Genomic DNA, 24,311 nt, shown 5'->3' with positions numbered 1-24,311 from the left:
GGCCCAACAGAGCGAGCCGTATGTATCGCACAAATTTGGCTTATGTTTCAAGGTGTTTCTCTGAAGTTACGCCTGATGAATGATGTGTGCTCTGTTCGGTGAGGCCATGAGGGAAGAGGAGTTACTGGCTGGTACCAGGCCAAGGTGAGACTAGCCATGCTGGTAGGAATGCGTCCACGTCGGTCCTGCAGATGCACCACGTTGGACCACCGCCTTCTGAGTGCGGGCTCATCGGGAGGCACATCCTGCTGACGACCAGGGCTCTTTGCAGTACATGGAGTCAGGTGCCCTCCGTCGGACGACTGACACAGGGCTGCCACAGCTTCAGGCGGACGGTCCAGCGCCGCAGTGCCCTGGGGGTGTGCTGCAAGGGCCACGGGCGTGGGAGGTCTGCCGCCCCGGGTCAGGGTGACGGAGCTGCACGACGTGCAACGGTTCTTCAGTCTCACTTTATAAAAATCCCATCCTGCCAAGCTGCAACAACTGACTCCAGGTTCTGAAAAACAACTTCTGCAACATCTTTGCACCACGACAGTGGTGTACTGCCTTCTGGAAGGTACGTGGAACCACCAAGGAGTTTGCCAAAGACTTGCCCCCAACAGCTGCCTGACTGTTCTCTGCAGCCAGAAAAATAACCAAAGTTCCCAAATGCTGCCATTTCACTCTGCAAACAGAAAGGCTTTGGAAGACCCCGGCCGCAAGCTGCACGAGGGCTGGACCTGCTCTGAAAGTCAGTGCCTCTGTGTTTACAGCGCGTCTGTGATTCAACTGGACCTTGGTGGAACTCATTCCTGAAGCTTTTAGGGGAGAAATGGCAAACCGCTAAGCGAACTGCCTTTTACAGAGGTTCGATGCTAATCAATGTGACTGACTCTTGTTCTGTTACCTTTTCAGATTTATCCGAATAGATGGTGTCTGACAAGTCCAGCACGTTACAATATCAGCAGAGAGGAAAAAAAAAGTAACATCTCCATTCTTTTAGTTCATCACTTTCAGCCATGTATAATTATAGTTTAATTCAGAACTTTATTTTTTCATTAAAACTGTTTTAATGAACCATGTTTTTTTCTTAAACGTGAAACAAGTGAACAATGATTTTGTTTTATTCCAAACCCAGGAGCCTGCTGTCATGATTTACTGGTGTGTAACGCAGCTGTGCCAGGCGGCAGCAAGACTCAACGCTTCAAGCGCTCTTCCCTAAAGGATGCACGGTCAGGCAGGGATAGGGAGTGCCGAAATGCGTGTCTCGTGTGCTGACAGGAATCCCCACCTCCTTGTGGAGCAGTTGCTCCCTGCCCAGCCTCTGCCTCGAGGAAACTGTGGTGGAGGGTGCCGGGTCCAGCACGGGGCAGTGTGGAGCGATGGGCGATGAGCGGCTGAAGACAGCTGGGATGCTGCCCTGGGCTGATGGTGACCCACGAGTGCTGGGGAGAGGGCTTGGGTCGGGATGCCTACGGCGTGGCGTGGTCCTGGGTCGGGATGCCTACGGCGTGGCGCTGTGCGGTCCTGGCGGGGGTCCTCCGTGCAGACCCCCTGAGAGCAGGCATGGTGCGCAGGGCCAGGTACGCCAGGTGAGGCTGCTGGCCAAGGCAACCCTGTGCCCGTCCTGCTTGCCAGAGAGCCGGGTCGCTGCGGGAGCAGGCACTGCAGCCTCAGACATGGACCTCTGGTGAAGACTGGCCTGCTCAGCCACACCCAGACCAAAAGCCCTTTTCCCCCATGGAAGCCCTGCTCCTTCCCTCCCAGCCCGCCCCGCCAAACCACCAAAGCGATGCCGGTACCTCGGTGCCACCCCACAGCCCCTGTGCGTGCCATGACCTCGAAGGCGCTGCTACTCTGGCAGCTACGTTTGAAGCAGCTGCCTTAACACCTCGGCGAACTTAAAAGATGGCTCGGCTCTGTGGAAATAGCACTGGATCATAGTAGAAACTAAGTTCTGGTTGCTTATAGCTTCTACTTTAATTCAATTTGTAATTTTGTATTGTATAGAGCAATAAACAGAAGTCCCCCAGGGTTTGTAGCTGTAAAATGGCAGCTTCTCCTCAAGCAGAAGTGGTGGTGCTGAAAGTAGGGTTCTCAGGTTGGCCTTGCAGTCTCTCTAGAACTTCGCACTGATGGGAAGTGAGGGAGAGAGCAGGAGGTGGGCTGGAGTAAGGATTCAGCAGGAGACAACCCCAAGCCTGGCTCCAGGAAGGGACGGACGGGATGGGACAGGCGGTGGACTCCACCACGTGGACACAATTCAGCAATGCCTGACAAGTGCGAACGCTGCAGGTAAGTGAAAACAGAGCTTGGGCAGAGCAGAACCTGCTGCAGCGGCCCCATGGGCCCACGGATGGGGAAGGGCATTCACAGTACTTGAAAGGAGGGGAAAAGCAAGAGACTGAATCCTTGGTGAGCTGATCGCACAGGAAAAAACAAGTAAAATACTTTTTATGATGTTTAGCCAGGGAACACGGCAAGGCCTGCATCAGTATTAACCATGAGGGATTCTACTGTAATGAGTTGCAAATTCAAACATTCAAAGTGTGAAGTTAAGGTTCATCTGTCCCTCGCACAAACCTCTTTCTTTGCAATTAGAAAGATAACTCTGAGGTGCTGGGGGAGGCAGGAGAACAGAGCTGTTTGTTTCTGGGACGAGGACGCGGCTGTGACGAAGAGGAAAGCACCGACTCAACTCCGAGTCCTGGCCAGGGGCCTGAGCCATCTTCAGGTATGAATGCACTGGTTGAGTTGCACGGGAGGAGGTTTAGAGAGTTTTTAGAGCAGAACCGGTGCCTGGAGCTCCTTGTAGCCTTTCACTGGGACGTGGTCATCAAAGACAAGAGCATGCACAGGAAAACAAGGGAAGACCCTGAAAGGTAAATCCTAAACTGCTATCTCCGCCTCAAGAATTCCCAGTTTAAAGGCTTGGGCAGAAAAAACTGTCACGGGTTCCCAGATCCTCATTAAGGTATTTTAATTGTTTGCGGGGTCAATTAGAGATGGATGCGTCACCTCATGTTTTTATGGTGTTTTAAAGCTTGCACACAAAGATGCTGCTACCCTGCTACAGGTTGTAACTGCTGGAGTAGGAACCACGCGCTCTGCCTCTCATCAATGTCCTTGTTCAAGTGCAGCAATACCGTGGGACATCGTGGCATACTGAAGGGGTTTTTAGAATCACGTCGCTATTTCTGTTTTAATGCAGACAATACACAAGAAAACACTTTCATGACAGCAGAAACTATCTCAGGAAGCTGTCAGAAACAAGGAGAATTGGTTTATTGTCCAAACGTTTTTCACAAAAACACTCCTCAGTGTTGTTGCTCTGCCAGATACAGGGCGATGCTAAGGCTGTTCTTTGCAATTAGCAGTTAAGTGTTGTCACTATTTTGCACTTGCTTCTACAAAACTTAATTCTCAGTACTCCTCCTGGGAGCATTTTGCCACACCCTAGTCACTACAGACCGTACATTTCATGCAGTGACAAGACACGAAAAAGGAATTTCTGATGGAGATTTCTGCCGGTTCAACTAGTTACATGTACAAGCGACCACCAGAGGCCAATAAGCAGGATGAGGGAGGGTGCAGGTACATTTATTAAACTTGCAACCCTTGCTTTTCAGGAGTTTCTCTTCAAGAGCATCCTACAGCTGCAAAGGGAAGGTGGGCTACTTCTCAGCTGAACAGCATTTATTGCACATTTTTACATTTAATTTCAGATCAACAGAACACTGGTCATAAGTGAAATAAAATCCTGCACCAGGAGCAGTTCACAACTGAGTTTTGTTTTGCTTTTAATAAAAACGAGTGGACACCCCTTCACCATATGAACTTGTTTTTTTAGAGGAGGGAAGCATCTCTTTCAGACGGGCTAAGTCAGCCTGCTTTTGGATGTCTAATTCTCCTGTTACAATGACTGGAGCAAAGGGAACCACAGCTGCGCAGAGAGGGGCCAGGTATGTGCCAGGAAATAATTTATGGGAGCAGTTGTCAAGAGCAACAACGTGCTGCCAAGATACGGTTTTTCCCCCGCCTCTCACGTGTAAGCGATGAAGGCTGGTCTAGGATTCCCCAGGAGCAGAACTGTGGCTGAGAAACAGCCACGATTGTCCCTTTTCTGTATGAAAAAGCCTCGGCAGCGTTGACGTATGCAGCGTGTAAGCAGACACTCTAAGGCTGCTGTTTCCATCTGCTGTGTCACCAGAACAGGGCTGCCCTTTTTGCTGGTAAATCACTGGCGTGGCTTCTATGCAAGATTAATCTGATGGACTTATGTCAAAACTGATGCTTTTTAGAAAGGGCAGCTGAATTTTACATTTTCAGCTCTTTACCTGTTTGGCATCTCTCTTCACTTTGGTATGGTTTACTTGCATAAACTACGTTCCTCTTTTTCCTAGAGATAAATCAGATGGGAAGACAGTAGCAGCACCAGAATGAAATTAAATTAATTGCTGTCCTTCTCCCCCACTTGCTTTCCTCTTTTCTTGAAAACCTCGATAGCACATGGTTCTGGGTGGCAGAAGAATTATTAAGACTATTATACCCCGTGTCCTTGCCTGGAATAGTAGTGTTTGAAATTAGTGGCTGCATGGAGTCATGCTGAAGAGGTCCACTTTACTACAACAGGCAAAAGAACTTCATTCCGAACATACCTGTTCTTAACGTTTCAACTACAGATTTAAGATGGAAAACAATTTCTGTCCTCTTTCCAACAAAAGGATTTACACAGAGGCCTTCCAGGAGGTGGCTGGAGAACTCCACTTGCCCTCAGGAGCAGAAAAATGTACATTACCTGCCCCAAGAAGTATGCGGAGAAGTGAGAACAACAAACAGGTCGTCTTCCCTGCTCAGTGCAAGAAGATGTACGTGAGACCGCACAAACGGGCTGTGGCCAAATCGCAGCAGGAAAGACTGGGCTGCGTGACAGGTGGTGCTCAGTGCCCGCTCGCACCGCCTCGGCAGAAAGCACTGCGCATTCAGAGTCACGTTGCTTTATTGGTTACTGAGCCACAATTCAGAGAAATATTGCCTTGGGGCCACCTGTAGAAGCAGGTTCTCTCATTTTGTCTCCTAACATAACTGGTAGGACACCACCTGCTATATGGATCGCAAAAATAAAAATGTCTCTGTTCAAACTTGCAGCAGCGGCGTCCGGGGGAAGGTTCCATAGTTTCCATTGACCCAGGTACCGTAATGGACGCACATGCTCTCGCCAGGCTAGCCATCTGCATCGATTCTGTGAGCTGTCAGATGAGAACAATAAATGGAGACATGCCACTTCTGTCGGATGAGACACTTCCCAGCTTGAACTTACCACTGTACGAGGGAGACAGGAGCATTTGTGGCTGCTAACTGAACGTGATTCATATATGCCTCTAATGTATTTATGGAAGCTTTCTAAGTTGGATATGCTTCTTAAACGGGGCCAGGGAGCTGGTCTAAAGTAAACATCAGGTTTGTGCCCTTCAGCCACTTCCCCAGACCTACAAGGGTACCAGTAAAACTTGTTGCTAGCAGATAGCGGTTTCACAAAATTATTCTAGTGGGAAAATGTTTTGGCAGACAGATAAATGGGGATGAGAAAGAAACATGGCTCAGGCCTCCACCTTGCCTTTGTACATTCAGTTCAGACCTCCAACAGCAATTCCACGCTGTGAATTGCCGGCAGGGACAGCAGCAGCTGTAGGAGGCCTCTGCTTCCCACTCCAGTCAGATATATACGGTTAGATGGAACAGACAGCTGCAGTGGTGCTGCTGAGCTCAGGCTCCAGAGGCACATCATGGCCAGTCTGTTCCAGGAACCCCCGTTCTGCGTGTGTCGCCACGCAGAGCTGAAGCAATCCCTGACCGGTTCCTGAAGGAAGCAGCAGGGCTCTCCTTGCTACTTACATTGCTTTGGTATCCTAAGGGCCTCATTGTCAGCTGACATCACTTGGTGCAGAACTCCTCGGAACTGATAAAGCACTTTCAAACTCTTCTCCTCGCCCACGCAGGGGTCATAGAAACCCGGCAGACCAGCCTTGAACCAGAGGAGGACAGACTGAGCATCAGGGAAGGGACTTTCACAGCTGACCAAAACCATTTCTTAGTGCCAGAACGAGGCATCATTAAAAAAAGAGTTTTGTTGCCAATGAGATGAGATGCTAAGGAATTGTCTCCCCAGTGGCAAGTTCTAAACCCAGAAAAGAGGGAACCAGGGGGTGGGAAGTTTCTGGTGTACAGCCCAAGCCTGTAACATGCGCTGTCCCACACTGAATACAGAGACACTGTTTCTTTGGCACTGGAATGCCCAGAGAAACAGAAGCTCTTGGAAGTTTCCAACGCTCGGAATGTAAATGGGTTCTGTAAATCAATCTAGAGTCTCTAGCTTCAAGCACATTGGAGAAATCCCCTGGTAGGACAGCATCGAAATGCTGAGTAACACGTTCGAGCTCTTGAGTCTGGGTTTTGACAGAAAAGCTGTGTACCTTGGATGCCTCTGTAAGGATGAGTTTCGAGTCTTTCACCAAGCACTGCAGTGGCACAGTCACATCTATTACTTTCACCTTCTCATTCTTCCTGCTGTTGTCGTTAACAAACTTCCCATACCAGGCATTCACTACAATCAAACCTGCATTTCACATGAAATCACAGATGTAATGAAAGGCTTCCCACTGACAGCTAGGCAGATGCTGATGAAACGACCATCCCGGCATTTTCTCTTGCTTTCAACAATACTTAAACTTTCCCTGCCTGGACCCACACTTCTCAAGACAGAACAACATTTCTACTCAGGTGTTTGTTACAGAATGCCACACTGATGTGACAGTCCAAGGGGATGTCAGACCGCTTTGGAACATTCCCTTGGAAATTGCTAGCAAACATCAGAATTCCAATTTCCACTACAATCCAGGAGCAAACTGTGCAAGTGAGAGACCAGTGAAACCTAAACTTCAGACTACAACTTCTGCACACGTTTATACGCACCCCTCTCTTTTGTGAAGAGGTGAATCTGTACTGTTGTCTCCAGCCTGTTGATCCACCTTGCAGCATGTCCCAAGACAATATTCAGTGGATCCCGACTAAGCTCAGGCACCAGAAACTGAATCGTAACGGGACTTTCTCACTGCATGTGCAACAGCAATCACGCTGTGCTTCATTAGGGGTGGAAATGAAGAAATGATACCTTGTGTTTAGCCCCATCAACCACCCAGCCTTTATATTGTTCCTTCCTCTCTCCAAATCTACAGAGCAAGTCAATGGCATTGTAATCTTTACCCATTCTGGCTTCCTCCGCTTCAATTATCCTCCGGACAGACTCTTGCATTAACCGGACCTGTCGCAACACAAGGGGCAGAGCAAAAATCAAGCAGTGTCAGACACTGTGTCTGAAAGAGAAAAGCCCAGAGTGGACACAGCTTCCTTTAACTAAGGGGGATCAGTTACAGGAAAGCCTTACCGCAGCTTCAGCCTCCTGCTTCTTCTGAAGGATGTCGCTGGCTGTACTCTCCCGTTGCTTCTCCAGCTCTCTGGCATAAGGAAGTCAAGGTCACATCAGCTCTACACAGCGGATGGGAGTCAGCCACAACGTGACTTACCCACCCCAATTAACACTGACCCTCAGCCTCACACAAACGAGCACCATTTTAAGGGTCTTCCCCACCTTTCAAGATATTTGCGTAGGCTTCCCGAATTCAGTAGTATTGACAATGTAGTGAACTGCAGCGCCTCAGCTGGATATCCCAGCCTTTGCACAATGCCCCCGGAAGCGCTCAAGTGGGACTTCCCAGCTCTGAATTTAAAACAGTCTTGCGAGCTCACCTCTCCTTTTGTGCCCTGAGGTAGGGTTTGATGATTAGTCTATGCATGGCGAAGTAGATAACCAGAGGTCCCACGGTGGCATAGAACACAGCACTGGGAAGCAGCTGATCTGTTAGGTGGACAGGGAAGAAGTAGGTCTGGCTAGCCCTGTTCAACCTGGAACAAAAAAAGAACACAGTGACAGCTAAGAGGAAACGCAGAGTTTAATGTGCTTGATTAAGTACACTTAGCAGCAGCGTATGCTGCTGGACAACTGCTGAACCAAAGGAAAGATGAATGAGCTCAAAAAGGTGGAAATCTGATACACTGCAACAAGACAATGGTAAGGCAGACAGCTGACACCACCCAGAGCCAGACTATGATGTAGCAGACATCTCTTATGATAGTGATTTTTTAATCTTAGAATTTATTTGCTCATGAACTTCACCAGGGAAAGGGATCAACATCATCATCAAGAGAAAAGAAACTGCTTATAGAGGAGGTCTATCTTCATACCATTGGCACGTGCCTTCCAAGGAAGGAGTACACTAATAATTTTCTGACACTTATAATAATACTTCTTTTAGAAACCATTAGTTTTCCTGGGACAGAGGTCATCACAGCTTTACCGTTTGAGCATTGTGGCACATCCCCTGCTGGCACCAATTAATTGCACTGCAGCAGGTGAACCCTAAAAGCTCTGCTCCTCCTGGTGAGTTGCATCCTATTAGTAGCATAATCACCTATATTAATTAGTGATAACTCACCAATTCAAGTATATACTTGTCTGCAGTGTTACAAAACGGAATGCAATTCAATCCATTTCTACTAATAATATTTTCAGAAATCTTCCATCCACTTACCGTAATGCTCCAAACCTTACTTTAAGCTGTATTTTCAGAATATTTTGATGCACACACACACACAAGTTCTGAAAGAGGTGGCTCAGAGTAACATCAGCAGAAGGCACACATTGCTTCCGATGGGCACCACTTGCACTAGAGGCGAGAGCTGCAACCTTTCACAGCCATATATCAATATACCTGTACTGCCCTAAGACTGGGACCTTCCCACCTGAGTACTGGAAATAGAATAGTGCAGGTTACGGTCAGCCTCTGCAATCTAGAGTTGTAATCTTGAACTGACTTGATTTTCAAAGACACTCCTTGGGGAACACCAACACTGACGGTGGCTCCTAAAATGCTGTGCCTGGAAATCTTCCTCTCTGCTCCATACTCCACTATGGTCCCAAAGAAACCCGCCCTAGAACGACAGAACCAAAAACTGGTAAGACAGGGAAGACGCTTGAATTTCTTTTTACTGAATCTGGTAATTCCCCAACAAGTAAAACATGGAAATACATCTGTGTGCAGCAGATGTTGGCCACTGGGAGATTCATGGTCTATCTACAAGGTGAGACCAGCCTTTTCAGCTTGTAAAGCAGTAAACCGTGCACAAGAACTGCTGGCGTTCCTATTGGTGACGATATAGAGATATCACACACAAGTATTTCAAGTTCCACTTACCCAAAGAGGCATACAAAGCCTCCACAACATTCATTTCAGCAGTTACTAGACTCAGTGAATGAAAAACAGATTCCCAAAGATAGCAGAAGCATTTGATTTGCATGGAACCTGGAGGCCTACGACAGCAGGAGATGACAGATTCTTCAGGCTGCGAGCAACGTGAATTTCTTCTTGCACACTTACTTGAGAGAGCCTTTCACTCGTGTTTGATCCTCATCCTGAAACTTATGCTGATAGCTGACCATCATGAAAGAATGGGGGATTCCCAGCTGAAATACAGGAGGCACAAATGTATGAAAACGTACCCTCAGCCACCACTGAACCTTCCCCCAAATTTCCTTTCCTGTCCTGTAAGTGGCACAGAAAACATTGTAATGCTTGCCACTTCCTCGTCACAGCCTGCAATCTCTGCAGCCTGTGCTGCACATCCTGACCCTAATTTGAGCTGACCCACATCAGAAATGACAACGTTGGGTGCAAAGCATCATGCTCTGCCAGATGCAGCTGGTTACCTACATTACATGTTCACACAAGATAGTACCAACTGCTCCGTTACCCTCTAGTCCCAAGCCAAAACACTGCTGGGATGGAAAAGCTGAGGCTCTTCCCTCCCACGGGGTGGTATCTCTGTCCCCTGCGTGCAGCAATGGGACTCTCACCTGTAACGCCACGGTGAAATGGCTGGTTTTTGTATCCCGGACAATACTAGTGTTCATGGCTGACTGGATGCCCCACCGCCACTGCAAGTACCCCATTGTGTTCTTGTCGAGGTTGCGGGCTAGCACTGTGGTGAGGCCTGGGCGGATCCCACGGGATGAAAACTGCAGGGCACAGTTTGTAGTGATGAAACTAGGAGAAATAAGGAAAGCCTCATCAGTGAGAAAACACAGGCTCCCAGGCGGCCTCCAACTCCTTCTTTCCCAGGAGCCTTGCCGAACATGCAGAGATTGTCCTGCAAGGAGCATGATGCCTGAGGGTTTCAGGAAACTAATTTAGACTGTACCAACCACAGCACTGCCTGGAAGAGCAGTATTGTGCCTTGGTTTACTGCTCTGTGCCACAACGCTGTAGCCAACGCAGCAGGCTACCGTTCAGCCTTTGCCCTTCTTGCCCTAGGCAGGTAAAGTCCTGGTCCTCTGTAGAGCAGCAGTTCTGGCTGCTAGAAGATAGCAGCCCTGCTATTTAATAATCCTCAAGCATCAGCTCCAAAAAACAGCGTTAGAGGACTCCACGGGGAACAAGATCCCTGTAAAAGCGCTGAAGAATGGCATATTTACTGACTTAGAAAATACAAAATGAAGGAAGCCTATGCTGGCCCCTACAATGCCCTGACATACAGCCACAATCACAACCTTACCCTGTACTCCCCTTTGCAACTAGAGACCTCTATTCATTTGTCAACAGACACCACGCTAGTGACAAGTTTGGCATTATTTTCCTAAAATACGACATATCATCTCCTCTTTTGCTGTCAGAAACTCCGTCTCATGCATGGAAGCCCCGGAAGAGCTCCGCAATTTTTTGTTCTGTTCCCACAGCAAACTTCTGTTGCTCTGATTGGAAGATTGTGCCTCAAGCATTGCAAATTCACGACAAGATCAAATACAAATCTAAGGATGTGGAACGCAGACCTTCCTTAAACTGTAAGTATGAAAATGGAGGACACCAACACACAAAAAGCATTTTGATAAGTACTAAAGCATGACCATAAGTCTAAAGAAGAAATACCTTATTTTGTAGGATAGAAAACAGATCCAGAATTAACACGGAAGAGAATTCAAGCTGTTTAGTTCCTTAGTGTGGAACGTTAACCATTAGACTATTTTTCTAATATTTACCATCTTGGTGTAAGATTACGGAATATCTTCAGACCGAAGAGAGGTCCCTGAAGGTCTCCTGCTCCAAACTCCAACTGTTTAAATGCACAATGCCAAACAGTTAGAATAAAACATCTTTTACAACAGTGACAAAGTACTTCACAGCGGTCATTTACATCACGGACATTTTACCCATCTAAGTAACATTTACCATGTATTTCAGCATCCTCTCTTTTCCGCTAGTTTTGCATTCAGAATAAGAGGTGTCACACTGAGTAGGGTCCTCATGAGTGAAATAAAGCCAGTTTCATAGTGCTACAGGATACTACTACTAGCACCTGCTCTGGTTGCTCCAGTGAAAATGGAGAAAGCACCTCCATCCCAGCCCCACAATGGCAAACAACAAGGCTTGGCTGCTGTCCTCTGAGGATGAGGCCCCTTCTCAGGACAGCCTCCCAGTAATGTTGTCAGCAGTTCTGCTGCTGCACTGTCTCAGTGTCTGCACAGTGTACCTGACGCATCACCCGCTAGTCTGGGTACCTTCCCGGGCTGCTACTCCATGTTTATTTGGCGCCGTTCAGTCTCAGGAAAGGAAGCAGTTCTTAGAGACCTGACGCTTTTCATGACAAAACCTGCAAAAGCAGTTCCAACTACATCTGCATCTCCCAAGGAAGTTTATTACGTGGGTTTTTAAAAACATTTTTAGTCAACTGACTTATGACAATATCCACAAGCTCCTGTATCACCAGTATTATAATATCCTGATGCAAATCAAACGCCTCAAGTCTATGAATTCTCAAATGAGAGGAAAACTCCCACTTCTCACAGGCTGAGGAAACGGGTTAGCAGGAGCTAGTGTGTCAAAAGCAAGGCACAGAAAGCAGCCACCTGCCAGCCACAGCGGTGATGCCATGAGCTGCAGTTCCCTAAAGAAAACAAACGTGAGGCAACTAATCCAAGCAGCCTGACAGACTGGACATAACGCGTAACAGCACTCTTACCTCTCCCCATCCCTTGGCAGACGTCACTCGTCTCAGAGCAAGATTAATCGATCCACCTCCATTGCCGTTCTGCGTGGAAAGGTTACCAGATAGTATTGCTGTGTCTGTGGCAGTCAGTGGTGCCTGAAAAATGAATATATCATTACCGATTACTCTGATCCCAATTCACACATTTCATGCATGTTCTGCAAGGACGTAATCACGCCTGCAGAGACCGTAAGCACAGACAGACAGGTAACACTCTAGTTGACTCCTTGTCATTCACTAAGCCCAGGTGTTTGAACCAGATGTGGCCATACTGGCTGTAAATTTTGTAGTCACAGATAGAGTATGGCAACAAGTGACAGAATTCTTACAGTGCCAGACATGTGTGGCACCTCTAAAGTACCACCTCGAAGTCTTGACCCTGAGCTGCAAACCCTTCTAATCTCACCAGCAGACTAAATTTCTTCAACTCTCTGGAGCAGAGGAAACACACTCCCTTCTTTTACTTACCCGCATCCTCAAAAGTGGGCGCCGTTTGTTTCCATACCCTAAATACCCCATGTTCAGTGACAATACCTGTTTGCAATCTCGGTTGAGCCTCCCTGCTAGCAGGAGGCAGCACAGCCACACAAACACAGGCTGTACAGTCCACACACAGCCCTGCTGAAACTGAGCTTCCTCCTCCTCCTCCCCCCCACCCACGCTGGCAGTCGCATCCTTTCGTACACCAAGATGAGACGCCCCTGAGCAGTGTTCTGTTTTCTGTTGCTTTGCACTGCAGTGCCTCATTAGCTCTGGCCCTCCTCACCTCAATGGACTGGGAGATGTGCATCTTGTTTATCTCAATCTGGGGGAAGCTGCTCCCGGGCACATCTTCGTATTCTTCATCGTAACGATCAAAGAGGTCAGTGGCATCTATTCCAACACTAATTGTTCCCTAAGGAATGACAAGGGAAACAAGTACTTAGCATTAACCAACGTTCAACATACAGAGGCCAAATGGGTAAAGCATCCTTGTACACAATTACATTTTTCCACGTTTTTCTCTTGTTCCGCAATTACTTTTTTCCACTCTAAAATGCATTTCTTACACATTCAAGACAAACAAAACCGAATGATTACAATATTGTCAATGAGAAATACAAATCATAAAATAAACTGGATAAAAGATAGATTTTCAGTGGGAATGCAAGTTGTGATACTAGGAGGTAATTTTTCTATGGTGACGCATTACAGAAGTAGGTAGAACCCCTTTATACAGCAGGTTTCTTCTTCCCCCACAACTGACTCTGCTCTGTCAGTATCTTAAAGTTGAAATGATATATATTAGAAAGTGATTTTCTTCAATGGAACTTGGCCAGAAATCCTCTAAATGCTTTCTTAGGAGTTATCCAAAACAACTTAGTTTTGAGCTGCATCATGCACTTGCAATTGACCTCATTAGTCAAAAATTTTGTTTTCTTTTTCCTTTTATATCTTGTAATCGGAAGAAAAGCTTGACAAAGATAGACTTTTAGCAAGCAGTATTTCCTTTCTCAGGCCATAGAAAAGTTTATTCCTACAAAAAACTAGGCCACAGCTAAATAGTCTGGCTACCTGCTGCTGTGCTCACTCAGACTAACTGCAAGAGTGGGTTTATTTGAAAAGGGCACTATTAGACCCTCGTCTGGGTCATGTAAATCTGAGAGGCTTTGGAAACCTCCCCTATAGACCTATTAAACAGCATTCCAGCTCATACAAAATGTACCGGTTGCAGTAACAAACCCCCCCTCTGTGCACCGGCACAGCACAAACTCTGAGCAATTTGTATAAAGAAACTCAATAGCCGGGCAGGTACAAAACCCCCTCATGCAGAGTCCAGGTATGGATGGAATAAACTCTTATTTCAGTCTGAGCGAGCATTTTTCCTTGCTCTAATCAAATGCTGAACCATAAATACAGGAAGAATTGCAGAGTTTGACAGGACTCAAAACTTCTCTGTGGTTTGGCTCCCAACTATTTCTTTGCTGTGGAGATTCCCGACCTCTTCTCAATGTTCATTTTCTGATTTCTTACGCGGCAAAAGCTGGATAAATATTTTAATGCAGGAAGGTGCGATTATTTCCAGGAGAACTCTGGAACAGGGGCTGTGCCCCAACTGCTTACAAACGACTCTCGGCAGGCCGGCGAATTCAAAGCGATTTTTCTCTGCTCTGTTTGTGGCAGCACCAAGGAGGAGCTCCTGCCCTTTTTGCAGAAGACTACTTTCCAGGAAGCATCTGCAAAGTCACCTTCAAGGGATCTGCCCTCCGGACACTACAGCTTCTTCAGTTTCAGCCCTCTCCTACATTGTGCTGTTCCTTGAAACGAGGCCAAAATAACAGTGAAGAAAGTCAAAACCACCAGCCGCTGAGGAAGCAGCGCAGCCCTGCACTGCTGCTCTAGCCCTCTGGAAAAACATGGATAAGAACAACCAGAGGGAAACAAAGCGCCAACTCCACTCAATGAAATTCCAGCAAATCACTCCAGAGTGGCAAACCAAACTTGTCTAAATACAGGTGAGCATTTATTTTAACAAAAGAGAGGACTATTTCCATTTTTCCCTGATGCTCTTCAGTTCAAGGAAGAGCAAAACCCAAGACCTTTTGTACCAGAGGCAGGATGGAAAGAAAGGTTTTCCACGTGGAGCGCCACATTCAGTGCAGAACCTTTGCCAGACTGCAACTTTAAATTCCAAGTTAAACATTTTCAAACAAGAGATATCACGCTGAGTAGTAAACGTGTTGAATTTGAATGGCAAAGAGACAGATAACTGTATTTTCAACTCAGGAATTTGCACTAAAAAAAGACCCCTGGAAAACATCTTACTGTACTATGTTTATTTGTACCACAATGCTTGTACCCTTTTGTAAAGATGCACCAAGGTCCACATGCGTTCCTGAAATTCATTGCACCTCCCTTCTTCAATTCGCACTCAAAATCTCACAATTTCCTTTTTCACACCTATGAATTTCAGAACAAATATCCCTCCCAATGAAAAAAAGGAAACCACCTGAACCTATACATGAAAATCCACAAGACCCATTCAGAGGAACAGAGCATCTCCGTTCCCTCCCCGGCCTCTCCGCAGACCTTCAATGTAGCTGCCTTTCGCCGAGGTGAGCGGTGGACTCTGTGCAGACACCTTCCCTCCCGCCAAGCAGGTGAAGTCACCCTCAGAGGTCTGTGGATCCTGGCAAGGAAACTGGCTCAGGCGCAAGCACAGGAAAAGCAGCAGATGGTGAAGTTAAAAATATTCCCAGAGAACGACAGCACCCCCTATGCCACCGGATAATAGAGGGGGGAATGCTGCTGCTCGCAACTCCCCATCAGCCACCTGCTCAGACCATTGGAAATGGCAAAGCCCTCTCCAAAGAGCGTGCGGCAGGGAAAAAACGGCAAAGCTCTGCTCAGAAGTCAGCGCCGCACGCACGCAACATGCTGCAAAGCGCCTTGCCTCAGCAGGGTGGGAGGCTGGGGAATGGCACGACAGAACCATCAGAGCTGTTATCTTTTAAAGGCACCTTCATTTGCCATCCTGCGAATACAAACAGACTTAACCGATGGAATCAAGAGGCGTGCCAGGGAAGAACATACCCCTGCATTGCCGTTTTTCTTAGGGATTTACCTTCTGGAAGGTGACATATGGAAGCTGTGCAAGACTAAGCCTTCAGGGACCTGCACTTCTTAGGTGGTGACCTTCCGCAGCAGGAAAATAACGGGATTTAATTTCTGCTAACGGGAAGCGGTTCTTCTCAAATCAAGTAATGAACTTTTCAACCCTTCTGCATGTCTTTGAAAGCAAAAACAAAGCTCTAAAAGCAAATAATAGACTCAATTCGAAACCTGCCAAATTGCCTACATCTGGTTATTGCTCAACATTGCTGGTTAAAATGCTTTATTTTGCTGGAACCATTTTATAGAACTGACAAAATGTTGGAAATTTTAAAACAACTTGCATTCCTATATGAAACGATAACAGCTGCGCTACCTAATTCCACAGGAACACTGCCTGGAGAGACATTTCTAGCGGCTGCCAATCAGCAATTGCTGTAAACACCCAGATGGCTAATTTTATCACAGGACACAGAGGCTGAGGCTTACAATGCAGTTCTGCTTTTTACTGCTCACAGCCACGGCGAGGCGCCCGGAGAAAACATCAAATTCCTTAAGCCACAGGGAAGCATGAGGTGGAGATAACCACGTCCCTCTCTGAGAATGCCCTTCTGACCCCAATCACCCTCATCTCCAGCACAGACAGTTCGACTTGCCTGTTTTGTGGCATCCAGAAATCCCTTCCTGCCTGCAATAATACTCACATAACACCCAATGCTTATTTACCCGTCCAGTACAAACAAGTTCTTAGTACCTGCACACTGTCCGCAACAGCCTGGTGATCTGTAGGACTTGATTTGCTTTGCTAAGACCAGCACAGATACAAAGCCTGTGCCCAGGCGAACGTCTCAACAGGTCTTCTCAGATGGATGTTTTTCTGATACAGCCCTAAAGATTACTGTACTTGCACTTCTGTCCTCTCAGAAAACATTGTGATTTTAAACTGCTGGCCACAAAACCACCAGCAATCTTCAAAACCAACAGTAAGAGCAGTACATCAACTGGCAGTTTGCTTCTTGGGCTATGCAAGTAATGCTGCAATGCTTTAGAAGTCTGTGTATGAACACAATGACCCAGGAGACCTCTTGTCTTTCAACAGTACTGAAAGAGCAGAGCCACCTGTGCTTTAGTGCTTCAGGATGCAGAACCTGTGTTGATTGCGAGCCTCTAGTGAGAGCTCTGGGGATACCCAGTTTTCCACCAAGAACAGAAGCATTTATAAATAAAAGAAAAATTGATGTCTCATTACAGTTTATGCTTTCAAGACAGAGGAAGTTTCTCTACATAAATATCTGCACGGGTACCTTGGGGTAGATAGAGGAAACTAAGGCCCCCCACCATGGACCATTTCTATACCACATAGAAGAAATGGATTTCCAACACATTTCAAAAACCAGGTACAAAACGTTTTCTGGTAGTTTAAACCAAGAAACCCAAGAACAGTACAGATAAAGGTAAACCGAAGTCTGAATACATCTGGTGAGTGCACATACAGCTCTTGGATAATGTTATTCACTGCATGAGAACCCAAGACTTTTGGGATTCAACAAGCTTTGAAACCTCACTCCGTGACAATCCTGACAAAACCTGAGTTTCCCTAGTGTACTTACCAAAAAAGAAAAGAAATTCACTATGCACAGATACTTAAGGGGCTGTTTACTACAGCCCCTCATCTAGGCTCATCACACCCTGCATGTTCTTAATAATTTACAGATTCACTCTTGAGACTAGGATGAAGTCTTTGCTCACCTTTGGATTAGTTCGCTGCTGCAGTCGTCTCTCTTCCCTCTCTCTCTGCAAACGCTCAAATTCTTCCCTGATTTCAGCTGGAGTTCTCTTCCTTTCCACAACCTGTTCAAAGAGAAATGAAAACCAAAAGATTACCAGAAAGAGGATGTTCAGGGTATTGACTGCTTATTGGACTGAGGTCCCCTGCTCTAGCATGCTCTAACATGTTGCCCCTGCTGCTGCTGTAAGCTGCTCTGCACAAATTTCAATACTCAGGAGTCTGGAAGTGAACACCTTGGCCAGATCAAATGGCAGGCACGAGAGAAAACCCCATGCTTTGAGAGAAGGGAAAGCAGTCTTGTTATTTCTATTCCCTTGAGAAAAGCAGGGCAAGTCGCTTTCAAACCACCAGTACAAGACACCAACAGCTATCCATTAACTTCTCTACTAGGTGTAGACACAAAAACGAAAATGACGGAAAGTTTCTGGCCTGAGGGAAACTGATTAAGTGAAAGGTTTGTGATTTTAGGCTACGCCGATTCACATCTGTTTTCCTTACATGTCTCACGGAATAAGGGTTTTAAATAGGTACGGCTCCTATCCAATAGGTATGGATAGAAAGAGTATGGGATTGAGCTTTTCAAAAGAAGATCGAGTCTGCCACAAGCAGCTCAAAAATGTCTGTTACACACTGCCAGCTCCATATTTCTTGCTACAAACTCCAAACTTGACCTCGGTACTGACCTGACCCAATACACTATGATTCTGCAGCAGCAAGCAGCATAGTGCAATCAACTAAGACTGGCAGAGACTAGTGAGGGGACTTAACAGCAGGAGAGCCAGGAATGGACTAGCACTCTTTCAAAGCCCATAAAAACCCAACCAACAAAAAAATCCAACCCTAAAAAGCACAGAAAGAAAAAGTAATTCCAAACTCATAGGCTAGCTGATCCTGGGAAAAACTTTCCAATGAAAAAGATGAGACTAGATGGATAATAACGACACATTTGTCTCAGAGATGTTGCCTGTCATGGCAATATCCTATTAGGGAACTCTGAATGTCAGGTTTATTGTTCTCTTGTCAAGTGAAAAACCTAGGTCTTCTTTGAAAATCCATCATGGTGTTTCAGCAGAGAGAGAGAGAAAGAGAAAGACAGAAATAACTAAACAAGGCTGCCTTCAAACAAACAGGCATTTATTACCATCAACGTGTCAGTGCAGCTCGATAAAACAAGAATGTCAGATAAAGGTGGGTTTGGCCAATTCCACTGGCCATAAAGTGCTAAATTACTCTCACCTCCCATCCTTCCATTTCCAGTCCTCTCCTCCCATATATGTCATAGATGGCTCTGGTCTGTGGATCACTGAGCACTGCAAGTTAAAATCAAAAGAGAGGAGAGAACTCAGTTTTTGGTCTTCTCCTCAAATTTCAGACCAATGCACTAGTGTCATTTGGAATTCAAGCACAGATCCTGGAAACATTGTTCTACAGTTGCATTCAATTTTTACATTAACTCCCTTTAACCTTTTCACATGCTATATTAACAGGACACACTGGCTTTCCCCCCGCAATAAATTCCCTTTCTTTCTCCCCTCTTAATTCTAAAATCAAAAAGCGAAGAGAACACAACAGAGACACTCAGACTAACTGAGCATGCAGCGGGCTGTTTTCCTATCACTTCCTTTGACTGAAGGGTGACACAAGCCCTCTACCAATCAATGGGATTATTAGCAACGCAGAGACAGCAGTCCCTGGGAACTGTCTGAGGAGGAAGGACATTTACCTCTGCCTAGCTTTCAAAGCTTTTTGGTGCTCTGCTCCCTGTCTTCGATCTTCCTTACCATCCCTGTCTGCTGATCCCCTCCCACCCAGTCCAAACACGTGGGACACGCCAAGCACCAGCAAAGCAATTTCCATGAGGCAGCTTACACCTCTCCAGTCATCAACTGCAGGGTAATTGCAAAAATGCATGTAGAATTTCAATCTCCCAAAGAGTCACCAAGTGCAACAGAAAAAATAAAAGACACCAGGAGACTGCAGAGCAGTTACTTTGGAAAAATACCACACATGGAATTAAGAAGAATCTCAAAAATGTAAGGCATATTTAAACACATAATCTCTCATACCACAGCCTTCCTTAAAAAAAAAAAAAAAAAAGAATAAGTTAAAAAAGTCATCAGTATTTTTCCCACAGGGTTCCAAGACCAGCTTTACCATCATGTATTTCTTTGGACTGTGGAGGAACTGATGAGTCTTCAGGAAGCTGGGTGTGTATATTAAGGCAAAAAGAGGCTTACACTAGTAATTCAGTACACTGAACTACTTGCAGATTATTGAACTTGCTAAATGTCACAGGCAGATACTATTTTTTATAAATTCTGATAAAATAGATCTTTCGTGGTGTGATACTAAGAGATGGAAGAGGAGGGGGAGAAAACAGTCAGGAGGTGGGGTGGCTTATTTTCAAGATGTCAAAATTTTTGCTTGTAAAATATTAGGTTCACATTTGGTACTAAACGAGCAACAGTCTCCATATACATCACAACACAGAGCCAAGCAAAGCCACAGAATTCAAAGAGAAAGCCGACTCTAATGTAAGACCGACTCACCACATTAAAATGGAATTATTGAAGCATCCTGAGTTTTTACTCCTCATGTCATCAATGTAAGACCTTCACCGCTCTCCCCAGCAAAAGTTTCCATATGTCCTAATGCCTAACTAGGGACAACGTAAAAGACTCCACCCGTGTTCAAGTCCAACTGGAGGAAACAAATCCTTATCATTCAGAAAACAGGAGAGTTAAAAAAATTTTAGCTCATCTTTGCTGTTTAATAGAGGAACATTTTCTCATCATTTTGCTTTAGTTTCTCTTTGGGCTACAGGACTGTGCATCTAGTTTGCCGCACCAGTTTTTTAATGCAGAAGAGTCCTACCAGCTTCTAACCTATCGGCAGTCTATGTGCCTCTCATCGCGTTTGCGAAATGCTGCAAGCTGATTCTAATGAATCACTCCCCTGTGCCTCAGTTACACTACATACTACCTTATGGGGACACCCGGATTTAAGTAACCATCATCTTAATTCAGAGTATTTTCAAAGGGCTTCGGCCCCCTTGGATGACAAAAACCCTCTAACTGCTACAAATCCATTGACTTTATCTCATTCCTAGAATATGGAAGAACTTGCTGAAAAACAATGGAGACCGCAACCACATGACAGAGAACGGAAATTCAGGATGCATCAGTTCAAAAGTAAAATACGAAACTGTGTTTCTGTTTGAAGCTTTTCAGGCTTCAGTCTTTTCAGAAGAAAGAGAAGTGGGGAAAAGATTATTTACAACACGCACAAAAATAAGACAGAGACTCCACATCTCATTCATTGCAGAATTTACACTGCATTGCTCCTCTGATTTATGGGACAGAAGCTAAGTGTCAGCAAATTTGACTATTACTTTGTCATAATACCTATCTTTTTCAAAAAGCAGGAAGATACTGCCTTCCTTCCAGAAAACCCCCGAGAACGGTTTCTGCAGACTTCAAACTTCCACTGACCTTCATAAGCTTGGTGAACAAGGTTGAACAGCCGCTCAGCTTGCGTTTTGAGCTCTGGGTCTCTGTGCTTGTCTGGATGGTACAGCATGCACAGCCGACGGTAGGCAGCTTTTAGCTCTTCCTGAGAGGCCTGGAAAAAGCAGTAAAAATGCATTAAAGTACCACCAATGACATTTAAAAAAGACCATTCTCAGGGTGGGCCCTAAAAGAGAAGTCCATCAGCTATTACATTACACTACTTACACAGAATCAAGAATGGACTTTTGTTTCATTACGTAAGTTAATGAAATGTTCAATTCTGCACACCAGTATTTTCCACACCTTTTATAGTGCAACAAGTGACAGCACCAGCTCATCGATATACACCTAGGTATAAAAAGTTAAGTAAAAAAAACCCCAAACCACCCAAGCAATCTGTGTTCATACACTATTTTTATTAGGTAACTACTGTCTCCTCAACTCGGTGCAGAAAAGCAAGGAAAAATAAAGTCAATTCAGGACAAAAACACTTGAATCCAGGGATGTGTCAATCTTCAACCTTCGAGTAGACACTCACGGCACTCCTCTGCACCAGGAGAAACGTGCAGAGTAAAATAACCGAACGGACATGACGGGCACTTGCTGGCCCCCCTCAAGCAAATGCCATCCCTTTGATTCTAGCCAGGGGTTATGACAGACAGGAACACGACGCCAGCAAGCGAGAAAGGGGCATCAGGAAATGACTTCTAATAACAGAATTTAAAGACACAAATTCCATTTACTCCTAATGCTCCTCAGTGATTGACACCTTCACAGTTTCCAGGCTTCGCTGTGGAAATAAAGGGCCTAAAAGTTCATTTGTTAAAGTAACGTCTGTTTTTTCCAACCTGTGGTAAGGAGAGTCTGGGTTTTCATCCAACAAATGCATTCATTTGTGTACCAAAGCCAGAAATGGGTTTGATTTTGAGGACAGCTTAGACTCAATGTTTTTTTCTGCAGGCTTGTGCTATTTCACCTTAATGTTTCTAAATGATATAGCAAAAGGGGACCTGTGAATTTGCTGGCCCTGAGACAATAAAGGCAGCTACAGATTTGCTCTTATCTTCTTACTGCCTTGTGCTTTCTCGGACATTGAATTTAAACTTGACTGAGAAGGCAGGGGAATATATAAGTCTAAAATGTCATTCTTGAATCAAATGAATGATAAATGCTTTAATGTGGTATCGATTATATAATAGAAATGAGCAGTTTCCTTTTCACAAATGCCATGTTCAATAGAACGTTAGATTGGGCCTTTCATCATCATTGAATAGCTCGGGTCATTGGTTCAATATTTCATGAGCAACAGCCTCCTAGAGACCACTGAAGAAAGACCGACATAATTTCAAATTGCAAGGAAACACGTAAGTCAGTAATAATCATATGTAAGTTACATTTTTATTACCAAAATTCCAGGCAAAATTAAAAGGCGTCCCATCTCCCCAGTTGGGGTTTAAACAGCTTCATTTAGCATCTCAAACGTGCCACTGCATTTTTAGTGGACTGAAATCTACAGAAGATTAAACATCCAGACGCACGCATACACGAAAATCGCTGCTCGGTAAGCTTTCTCTCCTCATCAGGGCTGCAAAGTTCAGCAGTTAACTGTCGTCCTAAGCTCAGCTGCCACAGCACACGGAAAAGCCAGTTCACTGCATTCCACTGCTACCAAACATAGTGCTACTGAATTTAATTAGCGAGGGGTAATTAATAGAGCAACTACCACTCTCAGTTGGAATTACTCCCTCAAAGACCATTTTAACCTGGTTTCCAGCTCCCTGCTGCACCAAACCTGACATTTCTGGTCTCTAGCGAAGAGCTGGAAGCCTCGGTTAACTATTAAGCCCTCGTGGTGAATCTCCCAAGCAGTTGTAACCCTGGTGCAGTCCCTACTTCTTTCTTTTAACCTCTACGTCTGCACGCTGCTGACATTTGGGAGGGTGAATTACAAAAGCCGCTGGGTGATCCACAAGCACAGCCCCCCGGCTTTTAACAAGACGCGGGCTTGAATCGCTCGGAAACGTTTCTAAGAAGAGCAGCCTTTAACCACACGGCGTTAGGGAGTTCTGCAAACCGAACAGTTACTGTCGCACATTCTTCCTTCAGAAATGCAGAAGATATCCACAAATGAGACTGCCACTGAGGCCACAAGTACTGACAGTAACTCCAAGGATAATTTTTTCAAATCTATCAGACTGAATTGCTTCTAAGTCTTTAAGTCCTCTTACAAGCAGCTGTAGTAGTTCGGTAAAAGCCTTCCTCAGCTCAAATTGTTAACAGCTAGGCCAACGTGTATGAACAGTCAAGTCTGTTTATTATATATAAGCACACATAGACAGTGTGCGTATATATATTGCTGTCGTATCTAATGAAACAAACTGCAACACAGTTTATACGTTCAGGTCTTTGGCAATCTGCCTAATTATTACTCTAAAAAACCCTAGCTACCTCCCATTAAGTTCCAAACTGTTCTAGTGTCACAAAATCGCACCACTTAATACTGGTCTGCTCTTAAAAATGAAATCGAGTCCTGCGGGTCCTTCCTTTTGCGATGAGAGAGATGTTTGGCAAAAAACCGTAGGTGTTTCCAGTCTGGAAACACTTGGAAAGCCCACAGAGCACTGATTAAAACAAGAACGAACACGCAACCGAAGAAATAAGGATGTTTTATATACGCGTATATATCCGTGGCGAGAGAAGCCCACGGCCCAGGTGCCGTACGCCCTGCGGAAAACCGAACCCGCGGAATTCCCCCCGGACCACCACGTCCCGCCCCGCCCCCAACGCTGCGCACACGACAAGCGGTCCCGCGACGCGGCTCGGAGGCCTGAAGCCCTGCTCCCGGGCGACGGCTGCCTCAGCCCGGGCCGGGGGACGCCCCGGGGCAGCCCCGCTCCCGACCGCCGGGCACCGTGACGGCCGCGGCCCGGCCTGCCCATGCGGGCACCGGGGTCACGGCCCGCCCCGGCCCTCCCTCGCCCCCCCCCCGCTCCGCCTCGCCTCGCGGCAGCGCCCCGCCGCCCGGGCCCGCCGCCCGCCGCCGCCAGGCCCACCTCCCGCCGCACGTTGAGCAGCGAGTAGTAGTCCTCGTTGTCCGGCACCTCCTCCCCCAAGGCCGCCGCCATCTTCCCGACCTCTCACCCCGCGCCGCCGCGCGGCTGGGCGTGGCGGCGGCGCGAGAGCGGGCACTAAGCGCGGCGCCGCTCGCTGCTGCGCCCCCTAGCGGCCCGGAGGACCGAGCACCGGCGCATGTGCCCGGCTACTCCTGCGCGCGCGCGCGGCGGAGC

General features: G+C 46.3%; 1 protein-coding gene across 2 annotated transcripts; it reads right to left on the bottom strand.

The window, feature by feature from the left end:
• Positions 1-3,777: 3,777 nt before the first annotated feature.
• DNAJC11 (DnaJ heat shock protein family (Hsp40) member C11) lies at positions 3,778-24,225 on the bottom strand. Of its 2 annotated transcripts, XM_075773111.1 has the most exons (16): positions 24,078-24,225; positions 21,007-21,136; positions 18,752-18,825; positions 17,476-17,577; positions 12,902-13,030; positions 12,109-12,231; positions 11,129-11,202; positions 9,950-10,139; positions 9,474-9,559; positions 8,911-9,027; positions 7,786-7,941; positions 7,424-7,493; positions 7,243-7,300; positions 6,453-6,595; positions 5,875-6,004; positions 3,778-5,228 (listed from the first exon to the last, which is right to left on the bottom strand). In XM_075773111.1, the coding sequence occupies exons 1-16, from the start codon at positions 24,147-24,149 to the stop codon at positions 5,203-5,205; spliced, it is 1,680 nt and encodes a 559-aa protein (XP_075629226.1). In that variant the 5' UTR covers positions 24,150-24,225; the 3' UTR covers positions 3,778-5,202. The 2 variants fall into 2 exon arrangements, with proteins under 2 accessions (XP_075629226.1, XP_075629227.1); XM_075773112.1 differs by lacking the exon at positions 18,752-18,825 and having other exon boundaries at positions 24,078-24,170.
• Positions 24,226-24,311: the final 86 nt, after the last annotated feature.

This window comes from Balearica regulorum, chromosome 21 (genome assembly GCF_011004875.1).
Source record: "Balearica regulorum gibbericeps isolate bBalReg1 chromosome 21, bBalReg1.pri, whole genome shotgun sequence".
Taxonomy (NCBI): Eukaryota; Metazoa; Chordata; class Aves; order Gruiformes; family Gruidae; genus Balearica; species Balearica regulorum.
Note: the sequence above shows the minus strand (reverse complement) of the source record. Positions and strands in the feature narration are given on the sequence as shown.